This window comes from Leptosomus discolor, chromosome 12 (genome assembly GCF_034619465.1).
Source record: "Leptosomus discolor isolate bLepDis1 chromosome 12, bLepDis1.hap2, whole genome shotgun sequence".
Lineage (NCBI taxonomy): Eukaryota > Metazoa > Chordata > Aves > Leptosomiformes > Leptosomidae > Leptosomus > Leptosomus discolor.
Window position 1 is genome coordinate 11860116 of NC_141402.1, and position 20035 is coordinate 11880150.

Below are 20035 nucleotides of genomic sequence, written 5' to 3' on the forward strand. Positions count from 1 at the left end.
CACCTCTGTTGTACTACTCCAGATAGTTTAGCCAAATGAAGGAATTTATGCAGACAAACTTGCATAATGTGAGGGCAGACATACAGCAAACGGACCGCTCTAATGTGTTGCTATGTAACCTGCCTCCCTTTCTGGCCCTCCTGTGCTAAATAACCAGCTGAGAGATTAGGGAGAGATGGAGGATGGATTTGGTGTTTTACTTCATGGAGATAATGATCTGCATATCAAATGGCTAATTTATACTCTAGAGCTGTAACATGAGTGTCTGTCCTGCTGGCAGGTAAAAGTAGTGGTCTAACATACTGATACGAGATGCAAGTACTATAAAAGCTTTTTCACAAAGGCAAGAATAGATGCACTGATTCCTTTTAAGTGAATATTTTCATAGGTATTTGCACCAGTTTTACTGTAGAGATGTTAGTGTTTGTTTTGATTTGGGCCCCCCCTTTCAACCAGTTTCTTTCTCTGTCCCCTGACAGCAGGGTTTAGGAATGCAGTGTAGTCTTAACATCATGCTTGTAAGCTGTTTTAGCAATAGGAAAGGCCAGTGGGTAATGTGATTGCATTATGACAACTAAAGCATGTTTGGATGGTGAACATGCTGAACTTGCTCACTACCTGGTTGTGTATTCTGCTGGCATTATCACTTGTAGTAAAGCTGAGATGACTTACCCTTTGGGTACTAAATAAACCAATCTTGCTTGCGGCTGTTCAGCTCCCTAACTGACTTGCAGCAGTACAAGGTAGTAGCAGGAACGTGTATACCAGGAAGAGAGCAGTGCTAAGGAATAGTCTGGAGTTGTCTCTTAAGAAGTATAGCCTTGAATCAAACTGATTATGAAACTCTATCAACATATTTTGCTGAAGGGAGGCTAGTAGCAGTTTGTGGTGTCTCTCCCGCCTAACTCACCAATCCGCTTAGATGCTCCTAATGTAGAGGCTAATGAAAACATAACGAAACGGAGAAATTCTTATGTTTGGAAAACAATGACTCTCAAGGAAAACATCTAACAACATTGTTAAAGCTGAGAATGTGTCTTTTGTGTGAGAACTGTGTTTTTTCCAAGTAGATGTTCCTAGCCTTTATGGAGTTCAGAGGAGAAGCTGCTGTTCTTAACCTTGGCAGTGTTTGTATTACTGCTCTCCTAAACAGAAATCTAGAGCTGTCCTGTCTTAGAGGACTGTTCAATAATTGAATGTGAACAGAGAGGCATATTCTGTTAGACAAATGGTAGTGCCACAAATAGTAACTGATGCTACTGCTTGCGTTCAAGAAGCCTGACAGAATGCTGGCAAGCTTTTTCCTATGCTAATAGAGCATCCTACCCAACATGCTTTGTAGTTCTTCACACTAATAATGGCATATCTGTAATCCTAGGATTGGGAGATGACCACAGGGTAAGTAAGGCTAAGAGGTAACACAGTGTAACATTATTGTGTTATATAAATTCAAAATAAATGAATTATTGGGTGGGCTCAATTACACTGGCTGCTGGCCATAAGCAGATTGGAGCCAGATGAGTACTGGGAACATCTAAACTTTTGTGAAGCAATTTTTTTTTTTTTTTTTTTTTGCTTTAAATGTTGTCAATACACTTGTCTCTCAAGAACTCGCATGCAGAAATCTACTCTGCTCAGTATTTGTGTAGACACTTGTATAGAAAAGTGCTTCTCTGTTTCTTTGGGAAATGTGTAGACTTGGTGAGAAATATACTGGACTCTTATATGGTTTATATGAAAGCTAGGAACTTGTAGCAGTTCTAGTTAATCAGCATGGATGTGCTTTGTGCTTCAAACTTGGCTTAGGCAGTCTACAGTTAGTATAGCAACGAGCTAATCCTGATGGAGCAGGTCACTGAGCCACAAGCAGCCCACTAATTCCAACCCTGAAGCACTTGCTTAGTCTTGCAACCCTGCTGCCAAGTTAGTACTAAGATGTCAAATTCTTTTAAAATGAACAAGCTCAGCAAATCCCTTTCCTGTAACTTCTGTTTTCTTATTCTTCTTTAGATTGTAATGCAAAACTCCAAACTGAGATATGGAGGTGTTATTCATGCAGTACTGAAGCTCTGACTAGGAGCTTTAAGAACAGTAACTGGTTCTCTGAAGAGCTGGATGACTTTTGATGTTCCCTAGTCTATCTTTGTTAAACAAGATGGTAATTAAAGATAATAGTGCACTGCAGACTAAATTTACCTTGCCTAACGAAGGCAGTAGGCAGCACAGTGGAGCCTGGCAAACTGCCAGCTGTGAAGTAATCGCTTGTAAGCACCTTGGCCGATGTTGCGTTTGGGGATCTGCTCTTGGAGAAGACTATCAGCAGTCACATTGCGGCTATACAGCTATACACAGTATATGTATCTTCTGCAAAATGGCAGCCAAAACTTACTGGCTTGCAGTCACCTATTCTAACAACTTGTTATGGATATTTAATCATAGTCTTACTGAACTGGAAAAAACCTGAATAAGTGAAAGTGAGAAGAATGCGGCCTGAACAGATGGGGAACATAGCTTTGTTGTGCCGTGGCTTGAATACTGGCCTACCCACCAGTTTGTATCCATGACACGACCTTTATGAAGCCTTTCCAAGTTAAAATAGCTTGGCTACAGCACGTTTTGTTGGAATACAGCTCTGGTAGTTTCTTGAAACTGGAAGCTGTGTAACAGCCTGGAAGTGAGGCGGAGCAATTGCCTTTGTAAGCTTTGAAATGTCAGCCTGTAGCCCTGCAGCACAGCACTCCTTCAGCTGTCATCAGTCTTCTCTTCCTTTTTAACTGTCCTTAAGGTTACTTAAGTGTTTCTAGTGATGGTAAAAATCAAATATGCATGTAGAAATTCTTCAGTGAGTGTTACCAAGGCTGAGTAATGTGATGAAAACTTCTCAGCTGATAAACACATTTTCTTTAACAGCCCCTGCCCACACCCCTACTCGGTTGGGACAGAAGATCTAGCTAAAAATTGGTCCCTGTTTTTTTTGATACTTCTATTTTCTTTTTTTTTTCAGTTTTTCAAACTGAAGCTACCTGCCACTGGTTTTATTTTGCTTTGTCATCCTCTAATGTAAACAACAAATTAAGTTTGAATAAGGTTACATTGCAATAAAATGGCTGGAGTTCAGGAACTTTGTTTTGAGATACTTCAGCCTGGTTTTGACTCATGAGTTATCCTAAGCATTGTTGTGTGACAGTTAACCCCCAACGTGCTAGTGCTGCTCTCTAGACCTGCAATTTGAGGCATGTGTAGACTGTAAGCAGTAATAAGGAGACAACTTAAGACTTAGTCATTCAACTTGATTTCTGATGTACAGAGTTGAACTTCTATACCCAGCTAGCTGCTCTGCTATTTATGTTTGGTCAAGGTCTAGGTGAGATTTTATACTGCATTCAAAGTAGAACAGCCTGAAGGAATTACTCAAAACAGGCTTTTGTTCATATGCTATGCAAGATTTTTAACTTTGAGAGAATAAACCTTCAGATGTGAATTTGCTGTTTAATGTGTGTGTTCCTGTCAACTCACTGCTACAGCTGTGTGCGCAGGGGGTGGGATCTTGGATCTTGATTTTTGTACTGCTGAGGCTGCAGTCCCTTTCTACCAAAGGTGCTGACTTCACAAATTCCTGAAGTATTTTAGTCAGGCTTCCCTTAATGCTCTGTTGCTTGCTTAGGACACAAAGAACCCAGTTTCTAGCAGTAACTGATAAACTGTGAGCATAACGGATGGATAATGCGGCTTTGAAAAGCTTGCTGAGAGGTTTTGGTGATTTTAAAAAAAAATGACAGCCTTGGTTTCATCTTGGGTTAAGAAAAACTGGCTGATGTGTACGTACTTTTATTCCCCCTTCCCCTGTTTTTACCATCAGTGATTATTGCCACACTTGTTGAGATTAGAGAGACAATTACTAATAATTAGAAGTAAGTATTGCAATGCATTTCCCTCAAGAACAGAACCTAAAGATAGAGAGCAAGGACCTAGCTTCTAAAGTATCCTACTCAGGTTAGCAATATCCCAGACTTAGGTCAATGGTCTCTGCCCCATTAATCTAAATGAAGTACAAAATCTCCAGGCTCAGCAGTAATGTTTTAATGGGATGTGCTCTTCACTCGGTAAAAGGGGAAAGAAATGAATAGTTGTAGAAATCAAAATCTTCATCTGGAGCTGATGAATTGCTGAAAATAAGGGAAGTGTTTTCAAGTCTTTAAAAAGAGTGCTAACGTGATAGCTTAGGAAATTGGACTGTTGGTTATGTGCACAAACACTTGCACCCTTTTGGTATGTGTTATTGTGGCCTGCTCAGAGTATCGACCCAGGAGCAGAAGACTTGCTTCAGTCTAGTAGTGAATTCCTAATGCTGGCAAGTATCTTGGACACAAACACTTGAGTATCTCTGCCATGGGCACAGGACAAATAATGTAATCCAGTTAAGACAAATCTAAAATCTATAGTAGAAGAGACTTCAAGCCTTAGATTGTATGAGCTGCTGCTTATTTATACAGTAAATAATGTTACTGCTTTAAAACCAGCTTCCTTCAGGTTGGCAAGTTACGTTATAAGCTTTCTTCTGATTTGTTGCATGAATATTAGTGAAAACTCGTTAAACTTTGTGATCCCAACAGATGCATTTTATAAATGGAGGGAAGTATACTGTGATCTCTGGCCTTGACATTCTAGAAGTTAATTGAATTTTCTAGGTCAAATTAAAACTGTGGACATATCTCCTGCTTTATCTGAAAACCAAGATGCATACAGATAGCAACTACTATTTATGTTTCAGAACAGGTATCATGAATTCTTGAGCTCTGAAAATGCTTAATGTCTTAAAAGCAGTAAATGGACGAGTAGGTACAAGTAGTTCTTCAGGATTAGGTATGGGGGAAGTTGGGGGTTTTCTGCCCTGTGGAGTGCCTGCTGGCACCTCGGTGTTTTGAGCAGTGTCCCTTATAAAGCAGTGTTGTAGAATGGAAAAATTCTATTTTAAGCAAATCTGTAGGTATTTTGTTAAAATGACAAGGCAAGCTGAAGTAGTTGCCATTTGTACAGTGTGCTAGTGTTCCTACTTGTCTGTACTCTTGTGGCCATTATTATAGGCATATTAATATAAATGGGTTTTCTGCATCTTATGCAAGAGTTGATTTTGGAAGTGCATAACTTCAGTTTCCTTTTGTCTAAATCAAGAAGCTACAAAATCTCGTTTAATTTGTTTGGCGTGGGATTCCCTTATACTTTAAATACTTTGCTATTAACCTATCTTGAGGCACTTGTTTCCTTCAGTTACTTAATCACCTTTCATCTGGCCTGCTGTCAGATCATCTTTGGACTAGTAAGGGGTGATTGACAGTCTTTGAGTGACAGGACGTTTGGACATGCAAGTGTGGTAGGATGTTTAAATGCTGTGAGTTGCTCCTTTGCTTGTGTGGAGGAAGGGGGTGAGATTGGAGGTGCTGCAGAATGCTGGTCCTGATCTGCTCCTCAAGCCTTGTCACATGCCCTCCTTTCACTGACCTGGCTGTAGTCGTGATTGGAGTGGTGTGGAGGAAAGTGGGGTGTGAAAGTAGAGCATCTGATCCCCACTACTCAGAAGGTTGGACCATTTTCAAACAGGACCAGGAAACTTTTATTTGCAACCTTGTAGCCAAGTACATGTGCTGAAGAGTAAAGGAAGCTGACTTTTTCTGCTGCTAGTTGATGTTTTGGAAACTGCTTGAAAGTTTGAGTAGGTCTGGATCTGAATTTTCAACACAACCAGTTGTGCCAGTGCTGAAGTAGACTTCTTTTGCTTCCCTCAAACTTCAACTGAATGTAACGCATGAGTTGGAGATATATATGTGTGTGTATATATATAGTTTTACCTACCATGCTCGCTCGTGTAGGAGATAGTGGACCCAGACCTCTATAGAATCTCAATCACCAAAACCTAAAATGCTAAAGAGTAATAAGCTGCTTTGGTTTGGACAATGCAAGTATTACTTGAATAAGCTTGCATTATCAGAATTTAAACTACAGCTTATTTCTCTGAATTGGCACTGGAAATCCTAATACCCATTCTTGGAATCAAAACTTGATATGAAATGTAGACTGTGCTAAGGAGCCTAAGGTGGTAAAGGTGCCTAATAAAATGTGACTTTTAAATATTTCTGGTTTTTCAAGTGACTTACATGGGGCATATTGAAAGTCTGAACTTATGCATGTATCCTGACTGTCTGAAGTCTTTTGAGTCTTTGGGCTACTAAAGTTTACAACTTTCTTCAGTGTCTGTTAAGAATGTTTTTAAAACTGTTGGAACTGAATGACTGTTCAATAGAGAAACAGTAAATTGGCTTGTCTTAAGGTGAGGAATAACACAAGTGTTTGGTCATAAGATGGTGCTTAGGAGACTCTTTCCTTCAGAGCACTGTCAACCTAGCAATCAAACTGGAAGTAAAATTCAGTTTTCTCTTGCCAGTTTAAGGAATAGAAAGACTGAAGCGTTTGTGAAAGTCAGTAATAAAGGCAGCTCAGATTAGTTGTGTGCAGCTGATACTGTCTAAAGTCTGGGAAGGTTCTTGAAACAGGGAGGTCCTTTTAGCTCCTCAGATTCCCCTGTGAAGGGCTGTTTAAGTTATCTCTGTGATGTTTGCCTTCATCTAGTCCTAATACTGGAAAGGGAGAGTAATAACTCCTACTGATGTTTGTATGTTCACACAGCATGGTTGGGTGGAAAGAAGCTTAGGGTGGGAGAGGGCTGTTCAGAGCACTGTATCATGATGTGTGTTCTTTTGATTTCAGGCAAAAGTAAAGAAGCAGAGATAAAGAGGATAAATAAAGAACTAGCAAACATTCGATCAAAATTTAAAGGTAAGTGACCTGACCATACTAAACTATACGTATTTCCTCATATGACATTCTTTTGTTTTGTTTTTACACACTTAGACTTTTTTATCAACTGCTGATGCAGCAAAAAGCTAGAGCAGGCTGTTAGAGTAACTATTGAAAATGTTCTCCTACCTACAGAACTTCTGACAGTGCTGTGATTCTTGGCCGTAACAAAAGAAAGCTCCCTACTATATCAAAGAATTGAACTACTGTTCACAATTTTTTTTTCTACTACTTTGCCCCGAACCATGTGACTGCTCAGCCTGTTTTCTTCCAGAAGGCTATGAACTAGTTTGAAGAAACATGGGTGGATGCAATTATTTCCTGTAAACCATAATCTGTTTAAACTTCTCCTCCTTCCCCGCCCCCCAACCCCTTTAGGGAAGTAATGGGTTAGGCTGTCTTCTCACAGGGTTGTGATAAAGATGTGTAGTTGATGAAGCCATACATCTTGACCATGCCCATAAGCAACAGCAATACAAATTGTTCTTATGAACAAAGGATATGGAGTGACTAATTCCATCCTCATGCTTTCCAAGAGGCAGCAATTCATTTTTACCAACACATGGTAAAACTCATGCTGTAACTGTACTCAAGTTGTGTATGTGGCTTCAAATTTTAAAGATTCTGAGGGGTAGTTGCTTTAGAATAGAGTTCTAACAGTAGTGGCTGTGGCAAACATTCTGTTTAAGTAGTTGTGGGGCTGTGTGTGTAGCTAGATAAAGTATTGCAGCATGGAGGTCGTTTATGTGGCTTCAGAATTCATTGTATTTGGATTAAACCTGTTTACCTTAATTATCTATCCCGACTTGGATTAGTGCATCTATTTGGAATACTCAATGCAGTAACAAAGCCTGAAATAAATTTCCTGAACTTCACAGGGATCTGTCACTACTTTTTGAGTCATATGTCTCTTAAAGGCATATGAAGACCTGCAAAAACCTTGATGGTCAACAACAGCTTGGAAGGTAAGAGTTGACCACAGTGCAAGACATTGCAGAAAAGTTAGGCAGTTCTAAATTAGAAGCCATCACATGCCCCTGTGCCAATGTTATTTTCACAGAAATTTCAGCATACTTTATCCATATTGGTAACCTCACTTGTAGGGTAACTGAGGAAATTCTAATGGCTGTATTTCTAGGGTAAATAAGAAAAGGAACTTTCATTTAGTCGCCTCCCTGTGCCTGTCACATTGTTTTTCTATTAGTTTTTATTGCAAAGCTTCTGTCTAACACTGAGGTTGGTCTGATTTTTTTTTTTTTTTTTTTTTGCCAGAAATAGCAGGTTCTGCATAGTCTGTTCTATAGGCTATTCTCCATCACCCTATCCAAGTCTAAAACTTATATCCATTTTCCAGACAACAACCAGCAGATATCGCCTTCATATACTAAGTATGCATGCACACTGAGCAACTAGCACATAGTTCAAGGGTCTGCTAGAAACTGAAAACTTCAAAATTCATAAAAAAATGAAAATTATTGAAGCTTCTGTAGAAGCTCTCTGCTTACTGTATGTTCTAGTGTGCTTGAAGCATGAAGGAGGTTCTGTCAGACCTGCTCACTTCACTGCTGGAGTTAAACATGCTGTTTTAAAGGAATGCAGTAAGGAATTGCAGAGCAGTTCATCATGTTTAAGACTGTTTAAATACTGACTTGCAGGGATATAGTCCAGTTCTTACTCTTTGGTGATCAAATCCTGTTAGGTGGTCATCTTTAGATAGGAGGCATTAGTATCTCACTAGCTGCTTACTAGCCCAACTCCTCATGTTTTCCTGACGTGAAGAACTTTAATCTACAAACTGAAATGGGGAAGCTAGATTCAAACCTCTAGTCCCTATGAAAGCTAAGGAGTCTAGAAAAAATGGTTAAACCAGTTAAACTCCCTTTGGGTCCATCTGCATCTGCTAACCTGCACACTTCTGTAGACCTGTGAGTGTGAAAGAAATGAATCTGGGTACCACAGCAGTCAATGCAACCTTTAAAATTAATGCTGCTGATAATTATGCCCTCTGAGTGCACTTACTGGTAAAGTGCAATAAATCCTACGTGGGGATCACAGAATGAACACTGACACACAGTTCAGTATTTTTGTCGACGTCAGTCATCCTGAGACGCCCTGTGAAGAGTCTATGAGCATGTATGCAGAAGGCTGCTAATATCACCTCTAGTAAAAGGCTGCCTACCACATGATGGAGCCAGTCTTCACTGTTCTTTTCTGTGAATGTCTTTGTAAAAGCATTGGTATAAGCCACTGTATTACTAACTTTAAGAAGACTTGGAAGTAACGAAGCTCTAAGTGAACTGAATTCTGTCAGAGCAGTGTTCTCTGATTAACATAGGTAGTTTAGTAGCTGTGTCACTGAGTAATCATAGGTTAGAGCTGCTGATAGTTCATAAAAACCTGTTCTGCTCCAGAGTTTTGCAAGGTATTTTGTGGCTTAAGTACAAAAATAGTTAAAAGTACTTGCACAGTGAACTCTTCTCTGGTTAATTGTGATGCAGGGGAGAAATGATCGTAGGAACCTTTGGCTTGATTGGAACCGTGGATCAGGCAGTGATCAGAGAATAGAGGTGCTTTCAGCAAAGCAGTGCAATAAGTTTAGCCTGTGTACATTGTGTAGCATCCTTTAAGCACGATTTAAATAGTTTTGAATAAATATCAGTGTATGTTCATTCAGTAACTTGACTGAAAGATGACTAACCCTTCCCAGAAGTTGATCTTTTGTCTACTTTTATTACTGAATTTGTATGGATTTTAGGTGAAAAATCTTACTTAACTGAAGACAATAACTTGATGCAGCCTGAATGAAAACTAGACATAAATGTTATAATTTCGAAGCAGCTGAGTTTGAACAACTTGTGTAACTGCTTAAGGCCTTGAGAGCGTGAGGAGGCGATAGCTGTGCTATCTTTCTGCTGCAGTTCTACATGGGCGTTGTGCTGCATGGTTCTTCCTTGCAGAAGGGCTGTATAAAACTAAACAGACCTTCACAAATGCATTTTAGTCTTAGTTTAAGTGGAAACTGTGAAGTTTAACCCAGTTTCTTTTTGTGTAGTTCTGACTTCTAAAAATGTTTTTAAATAGTTTGGATTAAGACAAACGTATGACCATGAACCTAAGATGGAGTCCCTTGCTAAATACCTGTGGGAAGTGCTGGTGCTCTGGGGTATTACCTAGATGGAGAGGCAGCTGTTGGATTGGCTGCATTGCTGTAACCAGGGAAGTGTCTGACTAAGAAGCAAGGGTGGCAGTAGTGCCTCTTGACACAGTTATATTCTTGCTTGAGACTGGCATAAGAGACTGGTATATCACAAGTATCCTTTCCTTCCTCTGGACCTTTATGCTCTTCAGCATACTCTGATGCAGTATCCAGACCCCTACTCTGTGTAACTTGCAGGATATATTCTTACACTGTAACAGACAGGCTAAGTATTTCCACTCCTGTTCTATCACGCAAGTAACTGGCAAGCCTGTCACCTGCCTTGTGTTTGGGTAACCTGCTGTTTAAAATACCCTTGTACTTAACAGGCTGGGATGAGGCTGCACATCTCTGGAAAAAATGTACTTTTCTTGAACTGATGGAACATACACTGTGGCTTTGGGTTCTAATCTGACTTCTGTGCTCTGAGCTCAGAATGAATCTAGAATCTCTGTATTAAGGTGACTTTGTCTCTTGTTCCAGCATGAGGAAGTTCCATTGCTGAGGTCAGCGTGTCCTTGACAGTTACTTTAAATGCTTCTGCATTAACTGAGATAAGATGAATGTAGTAGAGAGAAACTATACCAGTGTAATAAAGCAGAACTTGTAGGAGTTCAGTGTGAAGTGGAGAAACACTATTCCTTTTGTTTTACATGTTCAGACTCTAAGCTGATTTTGCTCCCATGCTTGAGCCAAACTAGAAGTCTGGCTGTGAGAGTAGTAATTGCTTTGTAATGAGTGCAAAAATACCTGTTTTATTAATTTGTTATGTCATTTGATCTCTGAGAGCAGAGTTTATGTAGTCGTGAAACTGCCCACAAATCTATAGGCTGCAGTCAAAAGAACTTTGTTCTCTGCTTGAGTCAGGCTTGTTCTTTTTTTCCAGGTGTGGCATTAGATTTTAGTTTTGTTCTGATTCCCTAATCAGGTTAGTGTTACAAGAGCCGCTGCTCGATTTCAGATGTGCTAGTGTATCTTAGTTTTGGTTTGTGCGAAGTGTCCCAATGTCAGTTGATAATCTCTGCTTTTTTTTTTTTACTTCAGCTCACTTGTTTTCCCAGTTCGAGCATGTCTTCTCTGTTGTCCCAAACTACACAGTCACCCTTTGCAGCAAGTTGAAGATGAGCTTCAAAGTACCTGTTTAATAAAAACAGAAGCTGCTTAACAGTAAATTGCTTTCCTGGCAGGCTGTCTGGTTAGTTACACTGTCTTCTCATAATCTAAGATATGTGTGAAGGCAAATGAACAGTAAAATAATCGGTGTCTTAACTGACAAAGTGAATTGTTGGAAGTAAAACCAGGCTTCAAATATCACCTGAGTTGAAGGGCTGCTCTAGTAATACTCTGTTCTGGTGGTAACTAAATACTGGCTTGTGGATTTGCATGGGTTGTCTGCCACAAATATTCAGCCTTTCATTTAGAGAGTTTGGACTGTCACTCTTAGACAGACAAGTCTTGTCTCAAGGTATAGACACATTCGTAAAAAGCAACTTCATTTTTCTTAGCCTTTAAGCTGGTAGTGGGCATTCTGATAGAGTAGCACTGGGTTGCTGTTAACTGCATGAACAGAGGGCAGTGTCGACCTGGGAAGGAAGCACACTGAATGTGGAGAAACACTTACGAGGGTTGTCCATTCTGTTTTGCGTGAGCCATTGCTGCAGTTTTAAAAGCTAAGATTGTCTTGTCTTTGAGATAGCACTCAACCATCTGGATGCTACTGAGACTAGACTTCTCAGGCCTCCCAACCCTCTGCCGCCCAGTGAACATCCCACAGGACTAAACTGCCTCCTTGCCCCCTCTGGCCGCTGGTAAGCTCTGTAGCTGCTCAGCAGGCTGGTTTTTAACTATATCGAATTAGATTTAAAAGCAGGTGCTGTTTTTTAACTCATGGTCCAAACTAGAGACAGAAGGTGCTGCCTGAGGACTGAGGGGTCTCATAATGCATTTGTGCCTTATTTCTTCCTTTTTGGAAGGCTATGCAAGAGATCTGTGAGCAGTGGAACCCAAAATTTCCCTATTGAAATGGTAGAGAGGTGATGCAGGAATGTGAAAGTAGTAGTTTCTTCTTAATAATAGCGCTATTTGCCGACCAGCTGTTAGTCATTTTTCTAAGAAAGAAATTATTAATAAACTTTCCAGGGAAAGCAAGTAGCCTTTGAAATGCCCACTGTGCGCAAAACCTGCTGACGTGTTCCGAATCCTTCCTGTTTCTGCTGACTTGATTTGCAGTACTTGCAAATGTTCCTGAAGGCGTTTTAAAATGAGCTGAGTTAAAAGAAATGATTATATTTTGCAGTAAAGATAACAGAACATGTGAAATTTCCTCCTGCTCTTGTTTGGATGTTTGCTTGAGGCTGGGGGAAGCTGTACTATTTTAGCACATACTTAAGTAACGCCACTTATTAGTAATGTTTAAAATAGAACCTTGATAACTCTTTGTAGATGCTACATGGGAGGGAGAAGAATTGAATAGTTAAACTTGAAATTTCAGTAAGAACCTGAATGAAAGACTTCTTCAAAACACAGCTGGAGTTAGACATCCACAGTGAGACCTTTGCAATGTTTTGTTTTAACTTGCTCGGCTAATTAAATAATACAATTTTTAAAAAGGCAATGATGTTCTATTGTTGCTGGGAGCTAACAAGGCTTTAAAGAAGAGTCCTAGTAACTGTTACTTGGCTTAGTTTATAAGCTTGCCTGTTATTGAGAACCTTCACATTGCCTTCAGTTCTGCATACAAAAAAGAAGCTTTTGAAAGCAGGCAATGAACTGGTTTTTTCTGTCTTAAGATAATTGTTTCAGGTACTGATTTTACAATATTGTTCTTTGATAGCACATGATGGAGAAGGAGGCTCCTTTTTTCTTGTTAGTAGGATGGTGATGTGCTTTGAGCTTGCTTCCATCAAAAATGCTTCAAATACCCCAACATTCAAGGACCTTGTGAATCTGAACTCTTAAAATACTGGTATCTTGGAAGGATATAATGCTTTAAAAGCTGGTCCTAAACCTGAAAAAAGGAATTGCCAAACCAAGACAAACACTTTGTTGTGAAAGTCGATACCTTCTTCTGCTTGTGATCTTCATTAAGCAGTTGGGTTGCAGTACGCTATACTCCCTCTTCCCTTCCAATCTCACAAAGTCAACACCAGAGACTAATTGAAAATCGAATCCTGAGAGCTTGTAGAAACTTCTCATAAGCAGCTGAAAAATGTTTAAAAACTAAAGCTGTCAGTCTAGCTTTTCCTTTTTCTTTTTTTTTTTTCCTTGTCTCTCCTAAGCAAGGAAGGAAGCTACCTTTGATCTTCATCTCCCTACCATGATGGGATGGGAGGAAGATTCTGCACTTGAGTACCATTTTATTGTGAAAACAATACAACATAGGGTATTTACTTCCCCTGTTATAAATACAGAAGACTTTATTCCTTTCCTACTGAAGCCATAGTTTGAAGATGCAGACATGGTCGAATACCTACTTTTCCCTCTGGCCATATTGCTTCCAAAGAAGGAAGAAAAACCAAAACAGCTATCTACTCCCCAGTCTGGATGTTTCACTCTGGTTCTTCTAATAACTCAAATGTCTAGTGAAGCAAGCTGCCCTGGATTTGTTTGCTGACTCAGCAGCAAATGGCCTTATGGCAGTAAACTGTAAATGTGACTTGAGGAAAACATGCCTTTGGGCAGCTTTGTGCAGAGCTGGTTGTTGTCAGAGTATCTTGACAGAGTCTAATATATCAGGGTTTCACTGTCATGAGTATCTTCAGTAATTCTGCTTCATGTGTCTAAGTAAAATGTGATGTGTATTGGCTTCCATGGTATGGACCTGAAGGCAACTTCTCTTTGCACAGCATAAAAATAGCATTAAGGTGAAGCTTCTTGTTGTTGGCAACTGATATGCTCTCTGTGCCAGTTAAAAAAAAAAAAAAAAAATCAACAGATGTCTAAAGACTCAGATTTGAAGGGTATCATTGTCCGTATTAAAATGGCAGTTGCGTGCTTAAATTTGTGTTCTGTATTGAAATGAAATAAAAGAAGTTTCTAGAGTCAAAATAGAAAGCAGCCCCCCAGAATGCATAGTTGCAGCCTGTAGACACAATCTTTTATCATTGTCTGCTTCAGTGTGCCAGTGTGCTTTCTCCTGGTTCGCTAACATGGCTTCACGTGTTGATGGTACTGTTCATTCCTTCACAAACTGTAAGTTTATAAGTGGTAAGGTTTCGGCTGGCTTCATACAGTCAGTAAGTGTCGTGTGAAATCTGTGGGAGCTGTAGGTGCGTGTGGCATGCAAAATCTAACCTTCTGCACCAGTGGATGAGAAGGAAGTTGGAGAAACTTCAGTACTATTAAGTTTCTTTATTATATATTTACTGTCTCTACACAAGTCTGAAGTTCTAAATAAAAAATGCAGCTTGGAGCTTTTTTGGAGAGGGCAATGAGTTAGGGATATCTTACTTGAGCTTTATGTTACTGCAGTGCTGTTCTGGCTGAACTTGCCCAATCCTGCAGCATACACACTGATCTGACAGACTAGTTATTCTGGACCCAGAATGCAGAGGCTAAGGGGCTTATATAGCCTTTTAGGCAGCAGCATCTATCAAAATTTTGCTACTCTGACTGAACTCCAGCATTCAGGCTTTCCTGATGTAGCAGATAGTGTTCTATCTCCTGATTTGCGGTAGGGAGAGAATGTTCTGCAGAAAGTGTATGTTCATACGTAGCCCTTCAGGAAAAAGTGATCTGCCTGGTGAGCTGTAAGGTGCTGTACTGTTCCATGTAGCTTTTACAAGTTTCTAAAACACAGCAATACTGCAATGTAAGGCCAAACCTATTTAGGGTGCATTTTTCTTCTAAAACTGAAACTTGTGAACACTTAAATTTTACAAACACTTTAAAGCTCTCGTGGTAATGTCATGTCATGGGGGTTTTTTGAGGATTAGGATATACCTCTATCATTCTGTCTTTCTAAAAAGACTTGCTGTTATTCTTTTGTTGCTACTGAGCTCTCTACTGTGGTCCACTTCAGGAAGTGTCTTAAGAACTTTTACTGTGATAAAGGTTTGATAATTGTTTTAACAAGAGAGCATGTGTACGGAAGACACAGAGCTGCTCTTGACAGAAAAGGAAAATCAAAATAAGTCTGTACTGTCTCTTAGCAAGAGAATACTTTTAAGGACATAGCAGGATAATTCAGGGGCTAGATGATAGCATTATTTCATGACTGTCCTTTAGGATATAGATAACGGTAAATGGAATTAATGCTAAAATCTTCAGGTTTGGGGGTTTGTGGGTTTTTTCCTTACAAGTGAATTTCCAATTTGGATAAATATTTCAAACTGGTATCATATGAGTGTCTTGGTGATTCAGTGACAGCTCAGGTTTTTCAGAATTATGCATTTTTCTGTCTTGGACCACTAGGAACAGCTACAAGCTACCTGTGTCTATGACTGGGATTAATTTTTTTAAAACTCAGGAGCTGTTTGATTGTCTGACATCCGTGGATGATGATTTATGATAACTTTCCTGTGTTTAGCACAAAGTGATGTAACACTTATAGTCCTTTAAGGCAGAGGTAAGTGGATATATTTAGCGTTTTGCTCGCTGTAGAGTAAATAAATAAATTGTGAAATTCAGGTATTACAATAGCTGAACCCTTGATTTGTCCCTTTTCTGTAGGGTGATACATAGTGAATCAGATGTCAATCTTAACTGCTAGGTGCAACCTAAGTCTTGTTACTGTAAGATACGATGAGGTACCTCAGTGAAACTGAGAGGGGAACCAGATACAGGAGGAACAGAGGCTTAATTGTTCTTTGTTTCCTTGCTTTCCAGGTGACAAGGCTCTGGATGGTTACAGTAAGAAGAAATATGTCTGCAAACTGCTTTTCATCTTTCTCCTGGGGCACGACATTGACTTTGGTCACATGGAAGCTGTAAACCTGCTCAGCTCCAATAGATACACAGAGAAACAAATTGTGAGTAACTCAGTCTCTGACAAGATAAACTGTTTTGTCTAATATCCTGCTTGGCTGTATGGTTTGTAAAGGGCTTTGCTTCATTCACACCATGCCCCCCCACTTTAAAGCCTTATTTTGGTTCTAGCCCTGATTCTGAAATTTAGACACCATTGTGCACAGGGAATCTTGCACTGCTTGTAAAAGCAAAAATGTACACTTTGTATAAAACTATTACTCTTGTTAAGTAACTGCCTTGAGTCTTGCATTAAACGATAAGTAACCTGTTAATTTTCAGAATATCTCTTTAAATCTTCATAGGTGAGGTTGTGTTTGTCAGGTGCATGTAACTTACTAGTGCCTGAATAGTAAGCCAAATTCTTGATTTGCTCCCATTCATCTAAAACGATTTTTTGGGTAGATGCTGAAATAGACTGATGAAACACTTAAAAACTGGTAAATCAGGGTAACACTAAACTTCCTTATTTTTGTTTACTTCACTTAATCTTTCTAGCCTCTGCTCTGCTATCTAAATACTATTTCTGCCCATATGTTTAGTATTGGAGAATTGCGTGTCTCAAAGAATTATGTGTGGCATTAACAGAAAATGTAATTTAAGTCAGCTAAAATCAATCTTCCTTTTCCTTTTTCTGAATCACAGGGATATCTCTTCATCTCCGTACTAGTGAATTCTAACAGCGAGCTGATTCGCTTAATAAACAATGCAATCAAGAATGACCTGGCCAGCCGCAACCCCACCTTCATGGGACTTGCTCTGCATTGTATTGCTAATGTGGGTAGCCGGGAGATGGCAGAAGCATTTGCTGGAGAAATTCCAAAAATACTTGTAGCTGGGTAGGTATGACTTGCCTCCTTCAAATACCACACCAGTAAACCTTTTCAACAACTCAGTTCCATTGCAGCAGCTTAATCCATGCTTAGAAGTATACAGACCTGGCCCTGCAGTACAAATAGCGACAATTTCCAGTAACTGCGGATACTGTGATACACCTGAACAGGGAGTTGCTTGTATAAGTGTGCAAATACAACGTGGAAATTAAGACACTGTCAGTATCTTGAATAGACTTTTACAGTTTGGTGATCTAGTTTTTGTTCTGTATAAATGCGTGGCAGTGAACACACCTGATTACTTTCCTTATCTCTCCTGATGAAAAGAAGAAATAAATGAACGTAAATAGATGTTCCCACTACAGATTTTGTTATAAACCAAAGCTCTTAATTAAATGGCCCTGACTTCATAAGTAATGTGAGAATATTCTGTGGTGTGAGCTCTCTTGCTTCCTCTACTAGCCACAGAGACAGCAATCCCTGAAAATGGCAAATTGTCACCGACAACTTTCTAACTTTCCCTTTGTCCAGCTAGAAGTCTCTAAACAGACCTGGCAAATGTCTGGAACTGTAGTTAAGTAAAACTGAAATGAAACTTGTGATTGCAGGGCTAACTCATTTTGAAACTTAAAACATATAGGTGCAAGCAGTGTGTTTAAACCCTTATGGATAGGAAATGTTTTGGAATGTGCGTGGATCTTGTTTTATACAAACTAATGTCTTGCATTAATTTAAAAAAGTAACAAGTCACGCAAGAACTGTATTAATACTCTAAATGTCAAGCACTGCAGCTTGCAAATGTTGCTTACGCAACACTAATTCTGACTGTGTCTGTTACATGCACTGTCTGAGTTGGCAGCAAGAGGAAGGATGTAATGCGGTATCTAGTTGTGGCAGAAGTCAAAGGTTTGTTGTTTATTTTTTGTTTTTTAAGCAAGGTACAATTTGATCTCATGGAAGATTGGTAAATTCATAAAGAATAAGTGGACTGAACTTCTACGGGGGATGTGGAGATTTCTGAACATTTAACCAAGGTTGCACAGTATAAACTGCCTCTTAGAACTTTCAGTGCTAATGCTGTACACTTTTTAGCTGTGGTTTGTGCAACCTACAATAAATTGACTACTTTGTGAAAAGGGAGTTCACTGAACTAGAATACGAGCAGCTTGCTCTTAAAATAGTCCCTTTCTGTGCCAGCAGCATAGATGGCAAGGTGAATTGATTTGTGGGTTGTGTGCTTGGTGACAGCTACCTGACTTGCCTGCTGGCTGTAGGTACTGAAGCAGTTGAGCAGTTAGTGATTTGTATCTGGTATGCAGGACCTCTCAGGAAATCCAGCTTTGGTCACACACATGCTATAGTAAACCTGAACTGTTTGTCTTCAGTCAGTTTGGAAGAAGCTTGTTCTCGTGATTCGATGGGCTTGTGCTCATCTAATGAAGAACTTTCAGTTCTGACAAAAAGATGTGAAATGCCACTCTAAGTTGCAAAGAGTCATTATAGAGGCTATGAGACATGTAATGGTTGAAAACTTGTCTAGTTAAACTTAGTGGACAAAATTAAGAACAAACACTGTAACACAGGAAGAATTTAGTGAACTTCTGTTTCGACTTCTATTGAAAAGGTGCTGCCTGGCTGGGGATGCTGAGTCAGTGCAAAGACAGCATAATGCTGGACTGCCAGTATTGCTGTGCCTTAACCACTGTATTTTAAATCCATATTTGTGTCTTGCAGTGACACTATGGATAGTGTGAAGCAGAGTGCCGCCTTATGCTTGCTGCGTTTGTATAGAACTTCTCCGGACCTTGTCCCCATGGGAGACTGGACGTCTAGGGTGGTTCATCTCCTCAATGACCAGCACTTGGTAAATCAGCTTCATCATGCTTCTCGGGCTACTCTGTATAGAGAATGATGTCATTGCTGCTGTTAATTTATTTCTTCTCGAGTCTTTCAAGCAAGTGGGTTGCTCTTTTCTTCAGGCTTAGGAAAAGAAATGGAAGGAGTTGTCCTTTTTTTAGTTGCTGTATTTTGTTTACCTTTTTCTTGGAGTGATAAGAATGGTATGCACGAGTTCTTCTCTTGCTCTGTTCGTAAATAAATTAAGCTTGTGCCTTGTGATCCTAAGTCATATTGCACAGGTGTAATACTAATTTTCCTAGGCCTTTTAAGATTAGACCTGCACTAAAAATGCAAGGCCTGATTTGTCAGTGCTTGGACTTCCTTATCCTGTGGTGTCCATGTTGCACGCTTATCTTGCTGGTTCAGAAAAACATATTGTTCTAGATGAAAGACTGTTTTTCCCCCTTGTCTAGTTACTTTATGAAAGCAAGTCTATTAAGACCTCTGCAGTTATATAAAATATTTGTGTTATACAAAGCCCTCTCTTCAAGTTGGGTTGTCAGAATTCTTTCCTGGGTGATCTGCTGCATCGTATTGCTTCTACTCAGGCTTCTCTTGTGTAATAGGACAATTTGCAAGGCTTTATTTTTAACATAGCCCTCTGTTACTTCAGGTGTACTATCTAAACATGAGACAAAGCTAAAACAAAAATAGCATGAAATGCTATACAAGCATGACAGTATCATGTTGTTGAAAATCCTACTGGATTTTGAAGATGTGTCATTCGTCTAGCTGCTAGCCAAATAAAGGGCTTTTTAATGCCGGGCTTTGTCATGGAGATAAACTTAGCTTTGTTGAATATTAAAGTGAAAGGTGTTAATGGGCAGCATCTTAAACTGTTACAAAATTGAAGGTATTGCTTTGGATTTTTTCCCAGGGTGTGGTTACTGCAGCTACAAGTCTGATTACCACTTTGGCACAGAAGAACCCAGAAGAGTTTAAAACTTCGGTCTCCTTGGCAGTGTCTAGATTAAGCAGAGTGAGTCAAATGATAACCCTGATAATACTGCACTGTTGCTTAATTTACTCAGCTTGCTAGGTAAGGTTAGTTTACTGTTGCTTATTGATTTGACTGTCTAGGTCAGATTAGTTTAGTGTACCATTAAAAGTGAAGATGATCATTTCACTTCATATAGCTGGTTCAGCCAACCTCTTTCAACGCTTGTTGCTTACCAGGGCAGAAAACTGTATGAGTTTGCCCAAACTTTCTTGGTGTAAATTTGCTATGCTCCAAGTATATGTAGCAAAAAGGTGTCTTTCTCCCTCTTCTCTCAGCTCTTTGTGTTTGAAA

At 39.5% G+C, this 20035-nt stretch overlaps 1 protein-coding gene across 4 annotated transcripts in view; it reads left to right on the forward strand.

The window, feature by feature from the left end:
* Nucleotides 1-20035, forward strand: part of AP2A2 (adaptor related protein complex 2 subunit alpha 2) — a 46640-nt gene that overhangs the window by 6748 nt on the left and 19857 nt on the right. For all 4 annotated transcript variants that reach the window (XM_086472407.1, XM_086472404.1, XM_086472405.1 and 1 more), the window contains exons 2-6: nucleotides 6763-6831; nucleotides 15875-16017; nucleotides 16658-16851; nucleotides 18580-18709; nucleotides 19622-19723. In XM_086472407.1, coding sequence (XP_086328533.1) covers nucleotides 6763-6831; nucleotides 15875-16017; nucleotides 16658-16851; nucleotides 18580-18709; nucleotides 19622-19723 — 638 coding nt within the window. The remainder of the gene's footprint in view (nucleotides 1-6762; nucleotides 6832-15874; nucleotides 16018-16657; nucleotides 16852-18579; nucleotides 18710-19621; nucleotides 19724-20035) is intronic.